The 18185-nt window shown below is 46.8% G+C and overlaps 1 protein-coding gene across 1 annotated transcript in view; it reads left to right on the forward strand.

The window, feature by feature from the left end:
- LOC140418045 (uncharacterized) overlaps positions 1-16365 on the forward strand; it is a 78306-nt gene extending 61941 nt beyond the window's left edge. Inside the window, exon 4 of the mRNA XM_072501472.1 lies at positions 14281-16365. Coding sequence (XP_072357573.1) covers positions 14281-15165 — 885 coding nt within the window. The 3' untranslated portion in view covers positions 15166-16365. The remainder of the gene's footprint in view (positions 1-14280) is intronic.
- The last annotated feature ends 1820 nt before the right edge of the window (positions 16366-18185 follow it).

The following is an 18185-nucleotide window of genomic DNA, read 5'->3' on the forward strand; positions in this document are numbered from 1 at the left end:
GCGTCTTTCCTGTCTCTACTTGCGCGTTTTTTTGGGGTTTTTTTGGCAAAGCGATTGAAAAGGTTCTAACAGTGTTTTTTTTTTTTTAAACTTAAAAATGTTTGAAAATTCAAATTGAATTACTGCAACTTGCAAGCTTAGCTCTGATCTCAACTCAGAACTAAATTTACGATTTGCTTAACACAAACTTGTATAACATTTACAACTTAATTAATTCTTTATCTTAACAATTTTTCTTTTAACAAGTTTTTCTTACATTCACAAAAATGTTGGCACAGTCAACTATCATCTCCAGATTTACACTTTTTAAAATGGTGTCCCCACACACACCCATGACCGGACGCCCCATGAAAGGGACAGAATACTTGTTAGGTTTAGACCTGACCAGCCCCGAAGTAACGGCCCTCACATACGAGAAAGCCGTGGAGCAATTAGTTGCTAATGTTAAAACGGCTCAGCTAGCAGCCGCGGTAAAATTGGGCACCAAGAAGAAACAGAGCAAGGCTTGTTTCGACAAGACAGTGCATGCAACAGAGTACGATATCAGACAGCAAGTGATGCTGTCTGTGTATAACCCCAGCACATTCCTGGCACCAAAATACTCGGGTCCATATTCCATTGCGGACAAAGTAAGCCCATCTGTTTATAAAATAAAGTACCCCAATTGTAAGACTGCGTGGTTTCATATCAACCAGTTAAAGGCTTATGGAGCACAGTCGAACCACGCACACCACGTCATGCTTGACGCAGCAGACCACACCCCGCCCACAGCCAACATAACCCGACCAACCCCCACGACATCCAGCCCAGCCACGGACTCGACCCCCGAAATATACACTCCACCCCGGAACGCCCACAGACTGCAGCAGCAGAGACAGCGACTGGGACTCGGGCGAGAGCCACAGCACTCCTCCCTACTATCCCCATGCAAACGGACCCACGCCCAGTGACTCCGAACTCCAACTACGATCCAAGTGATCCCATCCGGATCACTTTTCTGAACAAACCCGACCACCGAACCACACTGACGACCCCAATTTTGTCCCCACCCAACTAGACACCAGTTACTGGCACCGTGACAACACATACCGCCTCGTCCGCAACGACGAGAGCGACCCCAACTCACACCAGGCAGCCCTTTCAGCCCTAATCCACTCCAGAGTTTGGCACCCGGGAGAAGGTGACGACCTCGGGTCTGACTCCCAAACCGCCAACCCCTTTGCGACCCTGTTCGCAACCGAGAACTGAGGTGTCCAGATGATGTTTTAAAGGAACCGCTTGGGAAAAGTGTTGTCCTTTCTGATGGAACCTGCAGAATGTTTTATGTTGTTAGTAAGTTTGTTCAATGTTGTTTGTCCGACAGGAGAATTTTTTTTCCACACGCTTGTTCAGCGGAACTAGCTTATCTGCAGATACTGGTCAAGAGACCACACGCTCGTTCAGAGGAACTAGCTTTTCAGCTGATATTTGTTCGGGTATCAGACGCCCGATTGTAACTGCCCTTCTGGTTCGAAGGATAGAACCATTATGGCAGCCCCACCACGATGACTACATTTTTGCCCGTTCTTGTCGGTTGCTCAGGCAGTGGAGAAACGGCGTGAGACCCGCCCTGCCTGGGGACCCCCCCCCGCTGGTCAATCACGGTCGGGTAGGGGAGATACGGCATTGGTAGCCGTCCTACCCGGGGACTCCATCCATCTCTTACCCGTCGCGGCCCATACGCACCTCATTTGACATCTTTCATTTCAAAAAGTTTTTTATTTGTTTTAGATAACCTTTAGGTTGCCGCCATATGCTATTTACATCCTGGAACATTTGGATGGTAACTCAGCACTGGTTCATGATTGGGAAGTGTGCCGTGTCCTAAAACTTGTTTTGAAAAAAAAATAAGGGAGTCACACATAGTGACCAATTATAAGGGAATAATTGACACCAAAGGACAGACACACTAGCATACCATATATTAAACAAAGATAGTTACAGGTACTATGCTTGTTCCTACAGAACTCCAGAAGCTCCAGGATCGGAGAAAATAAAGAGAAGAGAAGAAAGAAAAGGAAAAGAGAACAGCCATGAGGACTTCCTTCATCGTGATCGACGCACTACTTTTGGACATTTGGTTGCGCGTGACCGCGAACCCCATGACTTCAAACCTCCCAGCCGTTAATGGTTCATTGCCCCGCAGTACCCAGAGCCCAGTCACCAGCGACACTGCATCATCCTGGTGTGCCAGGTTCATAACCTGGTACTCCCTGTCCTATGTGATCGAAGAACTGTTGGCGTTGGCGATACTCTGCTGTGTAGTGCAGACTATGCGCCTACGTAAATGGAGAAGGAGAGCCTACCGCACTCGAACCCCGGTATATAGGATCAGATCCCTTATGTTCGGTTACGACCAGACCCCCGACCCCCACGAATGCAATAATAAAGTGCATTCACTTGCGTTTATTGTTGTTATAAATAAAGAAATGTACAAACTTTTTCATAAGCAAAACAATTGTATGATCCTGAGCTTGACTGCCAAGCCAGGAAAGATTATATGGAATGATGTGATTTTGTTGTATGCCTGAGGAAGGTAGGATAATGAAATGTTTAGCGAGTGTAGTGTACTAAGGATAAGTTAGAGGTTCCAAGTTTGTTATTTTGTAATGCATGCCCCTGTCTGACATAGCGCCCTTAGAATTGTTAGTTAAAATTTTTTGTGCATAGCTATGGTCAGAGCAGAGGCCATGTAGGAGGTGTCCCCCCCCCCCCCCCCCGGTCAGGGAATGGAAAGAAAAAAATGATGTGATCCTTCACGCTTCGCATTAGGATCACAAGGAGAGAATGTAGCCACTTAAAATGGCTAACTCCCGATTAGAATGGCCAAACCCCGATTTAAAATGGCGAACGGAAGAGGCTGATGGGAAAATCAGCCAACAGGACTCAAACAGACAGCTGCAGGTAAAACAGTGTATTCGCCTCTGGGGAAGCCAGACCGAATCGATACCTGCAGCCATCAACATCACAACAACCCAGCCATCTGCATATTAATCAGCCATCCCCAGGAACAATTGCTACAAATTAGCAACACAAAGCCGACCCAGACCTTTCGGCGCCAACAGGAGCTGACACAAAGGAAGGTAAACATCCACCCCTCGATCAAGGAATCGCTCCAGTATTGGAGAACGTCGAACCAAGTGATTGGGACCAAGTCCAATCACTTGGAATCAGGTACAAGATCTGCCCCAAGAGGCGGAAAGCCCCTGGGGACTATAAGAATAGGGGCCAAGTTCAACTCGACCCTTCGAAACCCTTCTGCAAGATAACGTAAGTTTTACTCCAGCGATCGCTACCAGATAGACACTCCTGACTATCGACCTGTACCAGCTTTTGATTCCCGCAGGCTCAGAACCCATTCAAAAGACCATTCGTTTCCCTGACCTGGTGGGCCATTTCCAAAGTTACGTATTGGCCTGTTAGTTGTAGGAAGTAGTTTAGCAGTAGATTTAATGTATAAGTATTAATTGCTGTATATAATAAATGAGCGTTGATTTAACTCTTACTAAGCGGTGTGTTGGATTATTAATCATTACTCGGACTTGAACCACGTGGCGGTATCAGAAAGATACCTGGCGACTCATGAGCAAAGGTGACAGAATAAGAATAAGTAAACTAAGGCTAAAACGAGCAACAGTAGATAGGCCAACGAGAAGAGAGGCCATATTAGATTTGGTACTGGGTAATGAACCAGGACAGGTGTTAGATTTGGAGGTAAGTGAGCACTTTGGTGATAGTGACCACAATTCGATTACGTTTACTTTAGTGATCAAAAGGGATAGGTATATACCGCAGGGCAAGAGTTATATCTGGGGGAAAGGCAACTATGATGCTATGAGGCAAGACTTAGGATGGAGAGGAAAACTGCAGGGGATGGACAATGGAAATGTGGAGCTTGTTCAAGGAACAGCTACTGCGTGTCCTTGATAAGTATGTACCTGTCAGGCAGGGAGGAAGTGGTCGCGCAAGGGAACCGTGGTTTACTAAAGCAGTCGAAACACTTGTCAAGAGGAAGAAGGAGGCTGATGTAAAGATGAGACATGAAGGTTCAGTTAGGGCGCTCGAGAGTTACAAATTTGCTCGGAAGGACCTAAAGAGAGAGCTAAGAAGAGCCAGGAGGGAACATGAGAAGTCTTTGGCAGGTAGGATCAAGGATAACCCTAAAGCTTTCTATAGATATGTCAGGAATAAAAGAATGACTAGGGTAAGAGTAGGGCCAGTCAAGGACAGTAGTGGGAAGTTGTGCGTGGAGTCCGAGGAGATAGCAGAGGTGCTAAATGAATATTTTTCGTCAGTATTCACACAGGAAAAAGACAATGTTGTCGAGGAGAAATCTGAGATTCAGGCTACTAGACTAGAAGGGCTTGAGGTTCATAAGGAGGAGGTGTTAGCAATTCTGGAAAGTGTGAAAATAGATAAGTCCCCTGGACCGGATGGGATTTGTCCTAGGATTCTCTGGGGAGCTAGGGAGGAGATTGCTGAGCCTTTGGCTTTGATCTTTAAGTCATCTTTGTCTACAGGAATAGTGCCAGAAGACTGGAGGATAGCAAATTTTGTCCCCTTGTTCAAGAAGGGGAGGAGGGACAACCCTGGTAACTATAGATCAGTGAGCCTTACTTCTGTTGTGGGCAAAATCTTAGAAAGATTTATAAGAGATAGGATGTATAATCATCTGGAAAGGAATAATTTGATTAGAGATAGTCAACACGGTTTTGTGAAGGGTGGGTCGTGCCTCACAAACCTTATTGAGTTCTTTGAGAAGGTGACCAAACAGGTGGCTGAGGGTAAAGCAGTTGATGTGGTGTATCTGGATTTCAGTAAAGTGTTTGATAAGGTTTCCCACGGTAGGCTACTGCAGAAAATACGGAGGCATGGGATTCAGGATGATTTAGCAGTTTGGATCAGAAATTGGCTCGCTGGAAGAAGACAAAGGGTGGTGGTTGATGGGAAATGTTCAGGCTGGAGTCCAGTTACTAGTGGTGAACCACAAGGATCTGTTTTGAGGCCACTGCTGTTTGTCATTTTTATAAATGACCTGGAGGAGGGCGTAGAAGGATGGGTGAGTAAATTTGCAGATGACACTAAAGTCGGTGGAGTTGTGGACAGTGCAGAAGGATGTTACAAGTTACAGAGGGACATAGGTAAGCTGCAGTGCTGGGCTGAGAGGTGCAAATGGAGTTTAATGCAGAAAAGTGTGAGGTGGTTAATTTTGGAAGGAATAACAGGAAGACAGAGCACTGGGCTATTGGTAAGATTCTTGGCAGTGTGGATGAGCAGAGAGATCTTGGTGTCCATGTACATAGATCCCTGAAAGTTGCCACCCAGGTTGAGAGGGTTGTTAAGAAGGCGTACGGTGTGTTAGCTTTTATTGGTAGAGGGATTGAGTTTCGGAGCCATGAGGTCATGTTGCAGCTGTACAAAACTCTGGTGCGGCCGCATTTGGAGTATTGCGTGCAATTCTGGTCGCCGCATTATAGGAAGGATGTGGAAGCATTGGAAAGGGTGCAGAGGAGATTTACCAGAATGTTGCCTGGTATGGAGGGAAGATCTTATGAGGAAAGGCTGAGGGACTTGAGGCTGTTTTCGTTAGAGAGAAGAAGGTTAAGAGGTGACTTAATTGAGGCATACAAGATGATCAGAGGATTGGATAGGGTGGACAGTGAGTGCCTTTTTCCTCGGATGGTGATGTCTAGCACGAGGGGACATAGCTTTAAATTGAGGAGAGATAGATATAGGACAGATGTCAGAGGGTTCTTTACTCAGTAGTAAGGGCATGGAATGCCCTGCCTGCAACAGTAGTGGACTCGCCAACACTAAGGACATTCAAATGGTCATTGGATAGACATATGGACGATAAGGGAATAGTGTAGATGGGCTTTAGAGTGGTTTCACAGGTCGGTGCAACATCGAGGACCGAAGGGCCTGTACTGCGCTGTAATGTTCCATGTTCTATGAAATTCTTTGGAGAGTCTTTGGACCTGAGAGAGTTGTGGGGACAGAGTCCTTGTGTATATTTCAGGCTGAGATAGATTTTTGATCAGTGAGGGAACCTAGGATTACAGGGAAAGGGCAGGAAAGTGAACGTGAGAAATGTTGGTTTCAGCCATGATCCAATTGTAAGGTGCTGCAGGCTGGAAAGGCCTACTCCTGTTCCTATTTCCTCTGGTCTTATTCCCACCTACCCCTGATAAACTTTCACCCCCTTGATTTTCAAGAATCTATCCAGCTCTGCCTTAATAATATTCACAGACTCTGCTTCCACTGCCCTTTGAGGAAGAGAGTTCCAAAGACTCCCAACCCCCTGAGAAAGACGTTCTCCTCTGCCTTAAATGGACAAGTTATTGCTTTTGAAGTGACTCCAATTTCTAGATTCTCCCACAAGAGAAAACATCCTTTCCACATCCACCCTGTCAAGGCTCCTCAGCATCTTCTACTGTTCAATCACGTCACCTAAACTCCATTGGACACAAGCCCAGCCTGTCCAATCATTCCTCATAAGACCAGCCTCCAATTCCAGTTATGAGTCCAGTAAACCTTCTCTGAACTGCTTCCAACACATTTACATCATTTCTTAAATGAGAGCAATACTGTACACAGTGCTCCAGATGTGGTCTCACCAATGTCCTGTATAACTGAAGCATAACCTCCCTACTTTTGTATTCAATTCCCCTCACAATAAACGATAACATTCTATTAGCTATCCTAATTACTTGCTGTACCTGTATACTCGCCTTTTGTGATTCATGCTCTTAGACACCCAGATCCCTCTGAATCTCAGAGCTCTGCAATCTCTCACCATTTAGGTAATAAGCCTTTTTGTTCTTCCTGACAAAGTGGACAATTACACATTTTCCCACATTATTCTCAATTTGCCAGATTTTGTCCCACTCATTTAACATGTACCTTTTTAACCTCCTTATGTACTCTTCACAATTTACTTTCCTACCTATCTTTGTATCATTGGAACATAGGAGCAGGAGTTGGCCATTCAGCCCATCGAGCCTGCTCCACCATTCAATACGATCATGGCTGATCATCCACTTCAATGCCTTTTTCCCCACACTATCCCCATATCCCTTTGTGTTATTGGGATTTAGAAATCTGTCAGTCTCTGCTTTAAACACACTCAATGACGGAGCGTCCACAGCCCTCTGGGGTAGAGAATTCCAAAGATTCACAACTTGTAGATTTCTTTTTTAAAATATTTTTTATTCTCCTTTTTCACATTTTCTCCCAAATTTACACCCAACAATAAACAATAATCAGTAACGAATGAAATATCAATCCCCATATCAATAACAACGATCCCATCCTCCCACCAAACCCCAGACATTAGCCCGCATGTTAACACATAACAAATGACAAAAAGGAATCAGGAATCACCCATAGTCACCAATAACACACACAGCCCCCCTCCCCCAACCCTCCCAGCCCCCAACCCCACCGATGTTCGATGTGATCCAATTCTCGAAAGTGCACAATGAATGATGCCCATGAATTGTAGACCCCCTCCATCCTTCCCCTCAGTTCAAATTTGACCTTTGCAAGCGTCAAGAATTCCAGCAGGCCCCCCCCCCCCCCCGCCACGCCAGGGTACAGGGTGGAGAGGTTGATCTCCACCCTAACAGAGTCCACCTTCGGGCGATCAATGAGGCGAAGGCTACAACATCTGCCTCCGCACCCGTTTCCAACCCCGGCTGGTCCGACACCCGAATATGGCCTCCCGAGGGCCCCGGTCCAGTTTCACTTGCAACAGTTTAGAGATTAGCCTAAACACCTCCTTCCAGTAATCCTCCAGCTTTGGATAGGACCAAACCATATGAACGTGGTTTGCGGGGCCACCCCGCAACGTTCACACACATCTACCCCCTCAAAAAGCTGGCTCATCCTCACCCTTTAAGGTGCGCTCTATACACCACCTTCAGCTGTATCAACCCCAACCTCGCACACAAGGTGGAGGCATTCACCCTCCGGAATACCTCACACCAGAACCCCTCCTCCATACCCTCACCCAACTCTTCCTCCCACTTTGCCTTGATCCCTTCTAGCGGCGCCTTCTCCTCCTCCAAAATAGCCCCGTAAACCGACAATACTATCCCCTTCTCCAGTCCCCCTGTCGTCAGCACCTCCTCCAGCAATGTGGAAGCCAGCTCTGCTGGGAAGTTCTGAATCTCCTTGCTGGCAAAGTCTCGAACCTGCATGTATCTAAATATTTCCCCCTGCTCCATCCCATACTTCACTCCCAGCTCCTTCGATCCCGTAAAACGACTCCCAAGAAATAAATCTTTTAGTATCCTAATTCCTTTCTCCTCCCATCTCCGAAAATTTCCATCCCACTTCCCTGGCTCAAATCGATGGTTCCCCCGAATCGGCATTTCCATTGACCTTGCCCCCAACCCGAAGTACTGTCGAAACTGTCTCCAAATTCTCAACAAAGCTATTACTACCGGACTCCCTGTGTATCTCTCCAGGGCCGTCGGGAGCGGCGCTGTCGCTAGCGCCTTCAATCCCGACCCCCTACCCAAACTCTCCTCCATTCTGACCCATTGGGAGTCAATCCCTCTGACCCAGCTCCGTACCTTCTCCACATTCAGCACCCAGTAATAATACATCAGGTTCAGAAGACTCAAACCCCCTGCCTGCCTTCCTCTCTGTGGTAGCACCTTTTTAATTCTGGCCACCTTCCCTCCCCATATGAATGAGGTCATCAGGAAAATCGGCAGGCATTGAAAAATAAACAGGAATCGCGGCAGCACATTCATTTTAGCTGCCTGTACCCGACCTCCCAGCGACAGAGGGAGACCATCCCACCTTCCAGATCAGCTTTCACTCTCCCCACCAAATTAGAAATGTTGTACCTACGGAGCCCCCCCCCCCCCCCCCCCACAATCCCGAGCAACCTCCACCCCCAGGTATCTAAAGTGAGTCCCTACCCTACGGAATAACAGCCCTGCCGCCACCCCCGAATGAGACACCACAAAATATTCACTCTTGTCTAGATTTGATTTGTAACCCGAGAAAGACCCAAACACCCGAAGCAGCTCCAGTATTCCCCCTATTGACACACTTGGTTCCGACACATATAACAGCAAGTCATAGCCATATAAAGACACCCTATGCTCTATTCCCCCCGCACTATCCCTTTCCATACTCCCAAACTTCTTAATGCGATGGCCAATGGCTCAATCGCGAGTGCAAACAGCATGAGTGACATAGGACATCCCTGCCAAGTCCCACGGTGGAGAGGAAAGTATTCTCAGCTGATGTTATTTGTGCGGACACTGGCCCTCGGCTCCTTATATAATAGCTTTACCCAGTCCTTAAATCTGGGTCCAAACTGCCCGCATGTTAACATAAGCAAATAACAAAGGAAATCAGGAATCACCCATGGTCACCATTAACACACACAGTCCCCCTCCCCCCAACCCTCCCCCCCAACTAATGTTCGATGTTATACAATTCTTGAAAGTGCATAATGAATAACGCCCATGAATTGTAAAACCACTCTATCCTTCCCCTCAGTTCAAACTTAACCTTCTCAAGAGTCAAGAATTCCAACAGGTCCCCCTGCCACGCCAGGGCACAGGGTGGAGAGGTTGCTCTCCAGCCCAACAGGATCCGCCTTCGGGCGATCAATGAGGCGAAGGATACAACATCTGCCTCCGCTCCCGTTTCCAACACCGGCCGGTCCGACACCCCGAATATGGCCTCCCGAGGGCCCAGGTCTAGTTTCACGTGCACCACTTTAGAGATTATCCTAAAAACCTCCTACCAGTAATCCTCCAGCTTTGGACAGGACCAAAACATATGAACGTGATATGCTGGGCTAACCCCACAACGTTCACACACATCATCAAAGAGCCGACTCATCCTCGCCCTTGTGAGGTGTGCTCTATATACCACCTTCAGCTGTGTCAGCCCCAACCTTGCGCACAAGGTGGAGGCTTTCACTCTCCGGAGCACCTCACACCAGGACCCCTCCTCCATATCCACTACCAACTCTTCCTCCCACTTTGCTTTGATCCCTTCCAGTGGTGCCTTCTCCTCTTCCAAAATAGCCCCGTAAACTGCCGACACTACCCCCTTCTCCGGTCCCCCTATCCTCAGCACCTCCTCCAACAAGGTGGAGGCCGGCTCCACCGGGAAGCTCTGTATCTCCTTCCTGGAAAAATCTCGAACATGCATCTATCTAAACATTTCCCCCTGTTGCAGCCCATACTTCACTCCCAGCTCCTTCAATCCTGAAAACTGACCCCCAAGAAACAAATCTTTTAGTGTCTTAATCCCCTTCTGCTCCCATTTCCGAAAATTTACGTCCCACTTCCCTGGTTCAAATTTGTGATTCCCCCGAATCGGCATTTCCCTTGACCCTACCCCCAACCTGAAGTGTTGGCGAAACTGCCTCCAAATTCTCCATGAAGCTATTATTACCGGACTCCCTGAGTATTTCCCTGGGGCCATCTGGAACGGTGCTGTTGTTGGCACCTTCAATCCCGACCCCCTACACAAACTCTCCTCCATTCTGACCCACTGGGAATCAACCCCTCTGACCCAGCTCCGCACCTTCTGCACATGTGCCGCCCAAACCCCGTGCATACCTTCCCCTCTGTAGCAGCACCTTTCTAACTCTGGCCGCCTTCCCTCCCCATATGAATGAGGTAATCATTCCTTCAATCTCTCTGAAAAATATCTTTGGCAGCAAAATCAGCAGGCATTGGAAAATAAACAGAAATCACGTCAACACATTCATTTTGGCTGCCTATACCCGACCCGCCATTGACAGAGGGAGACCATCCCACCTTGCCAGATCAGCTTTCACTCTCCCCATCAAACTAGAAATGTTGTAGCTACGGAGCCCCTCCCCCACTCCCGGGCAACCTGCACCCCCAGGTAATTTATTTTAATTCAACTATGCTGTTTATCTGTTTTGTAATATTTTGGGCTGTGTGACCTGCATTGGTATCCTTCTGTTTTTATATAATCTTACCCTCTTTCTTCACTCACTATGTTAACCTGTTAACCAGTTGTTCAATTGATCTGGCATTTCATCTCCAGACTCTGGTCGCTCAAATTAATTCTGCAATGTGTTGCTTGTACTTATGTGGCAATATCAGTCGTTCTGCTCTGTACCCATTTTCCACAAATTTTTCTGTTACTCTGTTGCATTCATTCATGATTTATAAAATGGTTAAAAAAACGTAACAAAAAAATTCAACTCATCCTTAAATATATTCAGTGACCCCCTAGCCTCCAGTGGTCCCTGTGAAATTCAGAAACTAACAACCCTCTGAGGGAAGAGATGACCGGAAATCTATAACGTGGCTACGGCACAATATTACACAACTGGAAATAATAATAATATACTTTATTACAGAACCATTAACAATATAATTAATATGTACCTTATAACAATAGACATATCTCTGTCCGATATTAATTTACTATCCCCATAAATGTCAGCCATCTCCTGGGGAAACTACCCTTTAATTGTGAATATTTGGAAAGAAACCATCCTTTTAGCCAGACGAATAAATGTGTCAAGCTGAGGGAGCAAAGGGCGTCAATGTCTTTAAGAGAGAGAGAGACCTGGGCCAAGCTTTGCAGAGTCTGCACCCTCCCTGGATTCACTTCCTTTCCCTTCAGTTGCTGCAAGTGACCAATTGAAGGTCAGAATGAGAAAAGAAATGGAAAGGCGAGAAAAGAAAGTGTTTTACTCACAGATGTTGGGGACAGGAGGAGATTTCACTCTGTGTGAAGCTCAATATCCATTCACGCAATGCCCGCGCTCAACTCTTCCCATTGGTCAATACCTCAGGTGAAAGGGCAGGAGGCGGGCTCAATTCGCAAATGCACAGCTGCCCCTCTCCCCGAGACATGCGCAGTCCCGGACCGGGGGAGGGAGAGATCACCGAACGGCTTCTCCCTCTGGCCGGAGCCGTCAGCCGGTTGCCTGGAAACCTTGTATCCAGGAGCTGTAGGAGGAGGGGCTCCTGGGCCTGCGCACTGGAACCCGGTGACGACTCCGCGGAATACAGTAATTGCTATTGGCTGATTCAGGCAGGGCACCATTGTGATGTCACAGCGGAAGTGAAGGTGAAACTTTCTCCTGTCTCCAACATCTGTGAGTAAAACACTTTCTCTTCTCCCCCTTTCCATTTCTTTTCTCATTCTCACCTTCAGTTGGTCACTTGCAGCAACTGAAGGGAAAGGAAGTGAATTCAGGGAGGGTGCAGACTCTGCAAAGCTTGGCCTGCTGAGTCAACAGGGAGTCCAAAGCCAATTTGTTGAGTTAATCTCCTTTAGCGGTAGCTTACTCGGGGCCTTCATATGATTCTCCTTGGCCTTCGCCAAACAAGCCTCTGGTTATCCTGCACCTTGTATTAGCAGTTTAAGAAATTATCAGCCCCGAGCATAAACTTTACACATCTCCCACAAAATGGAGCGGGAAATACCAGGGGCCGAGTTAAACAAAAGGAAGAACTCAAACTCTTTTTTAAAATGTGTAGTAAATGAAGTACCTCTTATCAGGAGGTATCAAATCTCCACGTTCTTGACCGGAGTGAGCCCTTGAGCAGAACCTCGGGGACAACGAGGAGGGGGGTGGGGGGAAGATCCACAATTACGATGTTTCCTGTGTTGCAGGAGGACACCAGGTGTAGGATTGTCCTCGGAACAAGAAAGTTGTTGATTCTAATATGACATTGATGTGGGGCTGGAAAGAAGGTAAAATCTCTGCTCCTCGGGTGCAAAGTTCTCCAAGCATCCACATAACCCACCTCCTCACAAGCCGAGGACAACACCCCAGCTTACAGTGTGGTGTGTGGTGGGGTTCTGGTAACCGGGAGCTTATCTACCAGAGGATTTAAGTGGCCGTTGAAGTCACCAACCACAAAAGAGTTAGTCGAAGCTGACTACAAAATCCACAGAAACCTTAGTAATGAACTCCGGGGAGTAATTCGGGGATCCATAAACATTCATTATTGAAACAACATCTCCATGCACTGAACCTCTAATGATCACATATCTACCTCCTTTATCCTTGATGCAGATTTCAACCTTTAAAGGGATATTTTTATTAATAAGGATTGCCACACCCTTGTTACTTGATGAAAAGGAGGCAAAAAAACCTGCCCCACCCGATCCTGCCTCAATTTAAAGTGTTCCTCATCACAGAATCTCTACAGTGCAGAAGGAGGCCATTCGGCCCATCAAGTCTGCATCTGCCTTTGAAAGAGCTCTCTCCTTAAGCCCATGCTCCAGCCTATCCCAGTCACCCAGTAACCCTACCAAACCTTTTTGAACACTAAGGGGCAATTTAGCATGGCCAATCCACCTAATCTGCACATCTTTGGACTGAGAGAAAACCCAGACAGACACTGGGAGAATGTGCAAACTCCCCATAGCCAGTCACCCGAGGCCAGAATTGAACCTGAGACCCTGGAGCGGTGAGGCAGCAGTGCTAACCACCGTGCCACTGTGTCGCTCCAATTGAGGTTAATCGAGATGAGTTTCCTGGAATAAAGCTATGTCGACTTTCTCCTTGAGAAAGGAGACAATCATTTTCCTTCTGATAGTGCGATGGATGCCCTATACATTCCCTGAGAAAATTTGGATTGTATTGGATCCGCTGGTGTCTCAGCAGGCTGGATAACTGAGTGAATCCCTTCTCACACTGAGAGCAGGTGAATGGTCTCCCAGTGTGAATTTGCTGGTGTCTGTGTAGGTTGGATAACTGAGTGAAGCCCTTCTCACACTGAGAGCAGGTGAACGGCTTCTTCCCAGTGTGAATGCGTCGATGAGCTTCTCGCAAAGATGGGTCACTGTATCCCCACAACCGAACATTTCCACGGTTTCTCCATGTTTTAGGTCTGTGGGGGACAGAGATTTACAGCTTTTGGGGAATGAGAGAGGAAAGAATGTTCCATTGAAACTAGAATTGTCTGTTCTGAATTTCTATCCTGTACTGACAGTAATGTCTTTTGTAAATTGTTTCTGCAAGATATTAGAAGAGGACGAATTAGACAGAAATCTCGAACGTCACATCTCAATCTGGCAGTCACTCGATTCCTTTGGACCTGAATATCATCAGCCTTTGAATCTAGAAGGAGAAATGTTTGCCCCAAGTGTTGACTTCAAAAGATTTTAAACATCAGTGTGACTGGAAAAGCACCGAGACATACACACCCGAGTGAGAGTGTTCCAGAGCACTGACTATGGAAAGAGCTTTAACCAGTTACATTGCACCATTCACAGCGGGGAGAGACTACACGTGTTTGTGTGTGGTCAAGGCTTCAATTATCCAATCTGTGGAGACACAAGGAGATCCAAAACATGGAGAAACCGTGGAAATGTTCGGATTGTGGGAAGGGATACAGAGCCCCATGTTTGCTGGAAGCTCATCGACGCATTCACACTGGGGAGAAGCCATTCACCTGCTCTCAGTGTAAGAAGGGATTCACTCAGTTATCCAACCTTCACAGACACCAACGGGTTCATACTGGGGAGAGACCGTTTACCTGCTCTCAATGTGGGAAGGGATTCAAACATTTATCCAGCCTGCACAAACATCAGCGAATTCACACTGGGGAGAAGCCATTCACCTGCTCTCAATGTGGGAACAGATTCAGTGCGTTATCCAGCCTGAAGTCACACGAGCGAGTTCACACTGGGGAGAGGCCGTTCACCTGCTCTCAGTGTGGGAAGGGATTCAGTTGTTCGTCCAACCTGTGGACACACCAGCGAGTTCACACTGGGGAGAGGCCATTCACCTGCTCTCAGTGTGGGAAGGGATTCACTGAGTTATCCCACCTACAGACACACCAGCGACTTCACACTGGGGAGAAGCCATTCACCTGTTCTCAGTGTGGGAAGGGATTCAGACATTCATCCACCCTGCAGAGACATCAGCAAGTTCACACTGGGGGGAAACCATTCACCTGCTCTCAGTGTGAGAAGGGATTCACTCAATTATCCAGCCTGCAGAGACACCGGCGGATTCACACTGGGGAGAGGCCGTTTACCTGCTCTCAATGTGGGAATGGATGCAGACATTTATTCATCCTGCGGAAACATCAGCGAATTCACACTGGGGAGAGGCCGTTCACCTGCTCTCAATGTGAGAAGTGAATCACTCGATTATCCATCAGAGACACCAGTTGATCTGCTTGTAACTTCAACTTCACATGGGTCATAGAGTCATGCAGCACAGTAAAGGCCTTTCGGCCCATCGAGTCTGCGCCAGTCCAAAACAACCACTTAACTATTCCAATCCCATTTCCCAGCACTTGGCCTATAGCCTGGGCATCGCAAGTGCCGATCTAAATGCTTCTTAAATGTTATGAGGGTTTCTGCTTCCACCAGCCTTTCAGGCAGTGAGTTCCAAACTCCCACCACCCTCTGGGTAAAAAAGCTTTTCCTCACATCCCCTCTAAACCTCCTGCCTCTTAACCTTAAATCTGTGCCCCCTGGTCACTGATCCCTCCAGGAAAGGGAAAGGTTTTTTCCTGTCTACTCTATTTATGTCCCTCATAATTTTTTACATCTCAGTCATGTCCCCCTCAGTCTCCGCTGCTCCAAGGAAAACAATCCAAGTCTATCCAATCTCTCTTCATAACTAAAATTCTCCAACCCAGGAAACATCCTGGTAAATCTCCTCTGCACCCTTTCCAGTGCTATCACATCCCTCCTATAATGTGGATTCCAGAACTGCACACAATACTCTAGCTGTGGCCTAACCAATGTTTTATACTGTTCAAGCATAACCTCCCTGCTCTTAAACTCTCTGCCTCAGCTAATAAAGACAAGTATGCCATATGCCTTCTTAACCACTGGATCCTCCTGCTCTGCCACCTTAAGGGGCTGGTGTACATGCACATCAAGTCCCTCTGATCCTCGGTGCTTCCCAGGGTCCTGCCGTTTATCATGTATTCCCTTGCCTTGTTTGACCTGCCCAAGTGCATCACTTCACACTTGTAGCATAAAACTTGAAATCCTGTTGTGTGATCCTTAGCTGGAATAATGTGCCCTAGTTGGGAAACTGCCGTGGGCATCACACTGACAGAGAAACAGGAAGGTGCTTGGAGGATGGACTGGGAATTGGAGCGGGTGACCAGGGCTAATGGTTCTGTGACCCCCGGAGTTCAGTACCCCTGTGCCAAAGCGGGGAGTCACAGGAACAGAGGCGCCAAAGAGAAACCATTTGGGTCCAGAACATTGTGAACATCCTTTTACTCTGGTTACTCTTTTACTCTGGTTGTCTTTGATCAACAAGTATTGTTTTTTTAAACCATGTTCTGTTTCATTAATAAACTTGTTTTGTTAAAAATATTTGATTTTTTTTCTGGTCTTTTCAAATTCATTCACTTAAGGGAAAGTGGGTGAGAGGAGTTGGCAGGCTCTTTAACAGAAAGTGAGTCCCTCAAAGGTAATGGATAAAGGAGCCAGATGGGGAGATGAGATTTTCTTTTTCTTTTGACACGTAGTGTTTGAAAATGGGGTTCAGGGAGTCAATCATGATTGACCAATTTATCAAGGTTCTTTGAGGGAATAACAAGGGATGTCAATAAAGGGGTACCTGTAGATGTGGTTTATCTAGATTTCCAGGAGGTATTTCTCAAGGTGCCACATCAAAGGTTACTGCACAAAATAAGAGCTCATGGTATAGGGCAGGAATTTTCAAAGTGGAGATCGCAACCTGCAGGTAGGTCACGGGCGGGTATCGGGAGGGTCACGGAGCCATCAATCGCGGTGTTCCCGTGCGTTAATTCAGGCGCAACAGCCGCAGCGTCCAGCTTTTAAAAATGGCGGCTGCAAGAGGCTTTAGAAATACGGGCACGCGGAGCCCAGAGAGAAACACCGCCTCCTCCTGACCCAGGAGAAGATTTTTTTTTTTTAATTCAATTCAGTCTTCCTGGATTGGTCTTGAACATGCTCAAGGGCTGAGCATGCAGAACTCTCTTTGATAGTGAATTTTAGAGATTAAAAAGTTTCACAATACTTTGAGTTGTAATTCCTCCTCATCTATATCTAAAATAGTCGCATTGTAATTTGCAGACTATATCCCCAGGCTGTAAACCACTCGTGTGAGGAAAACTTACATCCTGCATCTGCTCTGTAGAGTCCTGAGAGAATAATGCCTGTTTCGATGAGGTTATTTCTCATTCTTCACTACCCTTTACAAGGGCCGGTGCAGACTCGATAGGTCGAATGGCCTCCTTCTGAGCTGTAAATTCAATGAAATCTAGAGTATAGAATATAAGCCCAGGCTCACCTCTCGCATTAAAGGTAAGAAAAAAGGTCGGCCAGCGTGGGTCCCGAAGGATGGTCGGTTAGTAAAAATGGTCCCGGGCAAAAAGGTTTTGAGAAACCCTGGTGTAGGGGTTGACGTTTCAGGATGGATAGAGGATTGGTTGCTGACAGGAAGCAGACAGTAGGTATAAAGGGTCATGTTTGGGGTGGGAAGATGTGACAAGTGGAGTGTCACAAGGATCAGTGCTATTGACAACTATTTACAATCGATAATAATGAGTTGGATGATGGAACCAAATGCATGGCGGCTAATTTATACAAAAATAAAGTTAAAGTACCCAATTCTCTTTTTTTTCCACATAAGGGGCAATTTAGTGTGGCCAGTTCACCTATCCTGCACACCTTTAGGTTGTGGGGGTGAGACTCGCACAATTACGGGGATAATGTGCAAACTCCACATGGACAGTGACCCGGCCTGGATCAAACCCGGGTCCTCAGAGCTGTGAGGCAGCAGTGCTAACCACTGCACCACCGTGACGTCCTTGACAGCGAAATTTGCTGATGACACAAAGATAGGTCAGAAAGTAATTTGTGACGTGGACTTAAGCAGTCTGCAAAGGACAACAAATAGGTTAAGTGAATGGACAAAAATGTTAAGGATGGAGCATAATGTGGAAAAATGTGAACGTGTCCACTTTGGCAGGAAGGATTAAATAAAACACCATATTATAGAAATGGAGAAAGAGTTCAGAACTCTGAGGTACAGGGGGATCTGGGTGTCCTGATACAGGAATCTCAGTAAATTAGTTTGCAGGTACAGCCAGTGATTGGGAAGCACAATGGAATATTGTTGTTTATTGCAAGGGGACTGGAATATAAAAGTCGGGATGTTTTGCTGC

This window comes from Scyliorhinus torazame, chromosome 5, assembly GCF_047496885.1.
Source record: "Scyliorhinus torazame isolate Kashiwa2021f chromosome 5, sScyTor2.1, whole genome shotgun sequence".
Lineage (NCBI taxonomy): Eukaryota > Metazoa > Chordata > Chondrichthyes > Carcharhiniformes > Scyliorhinidae > Scyliorhinus > Scyliorhinus torazame.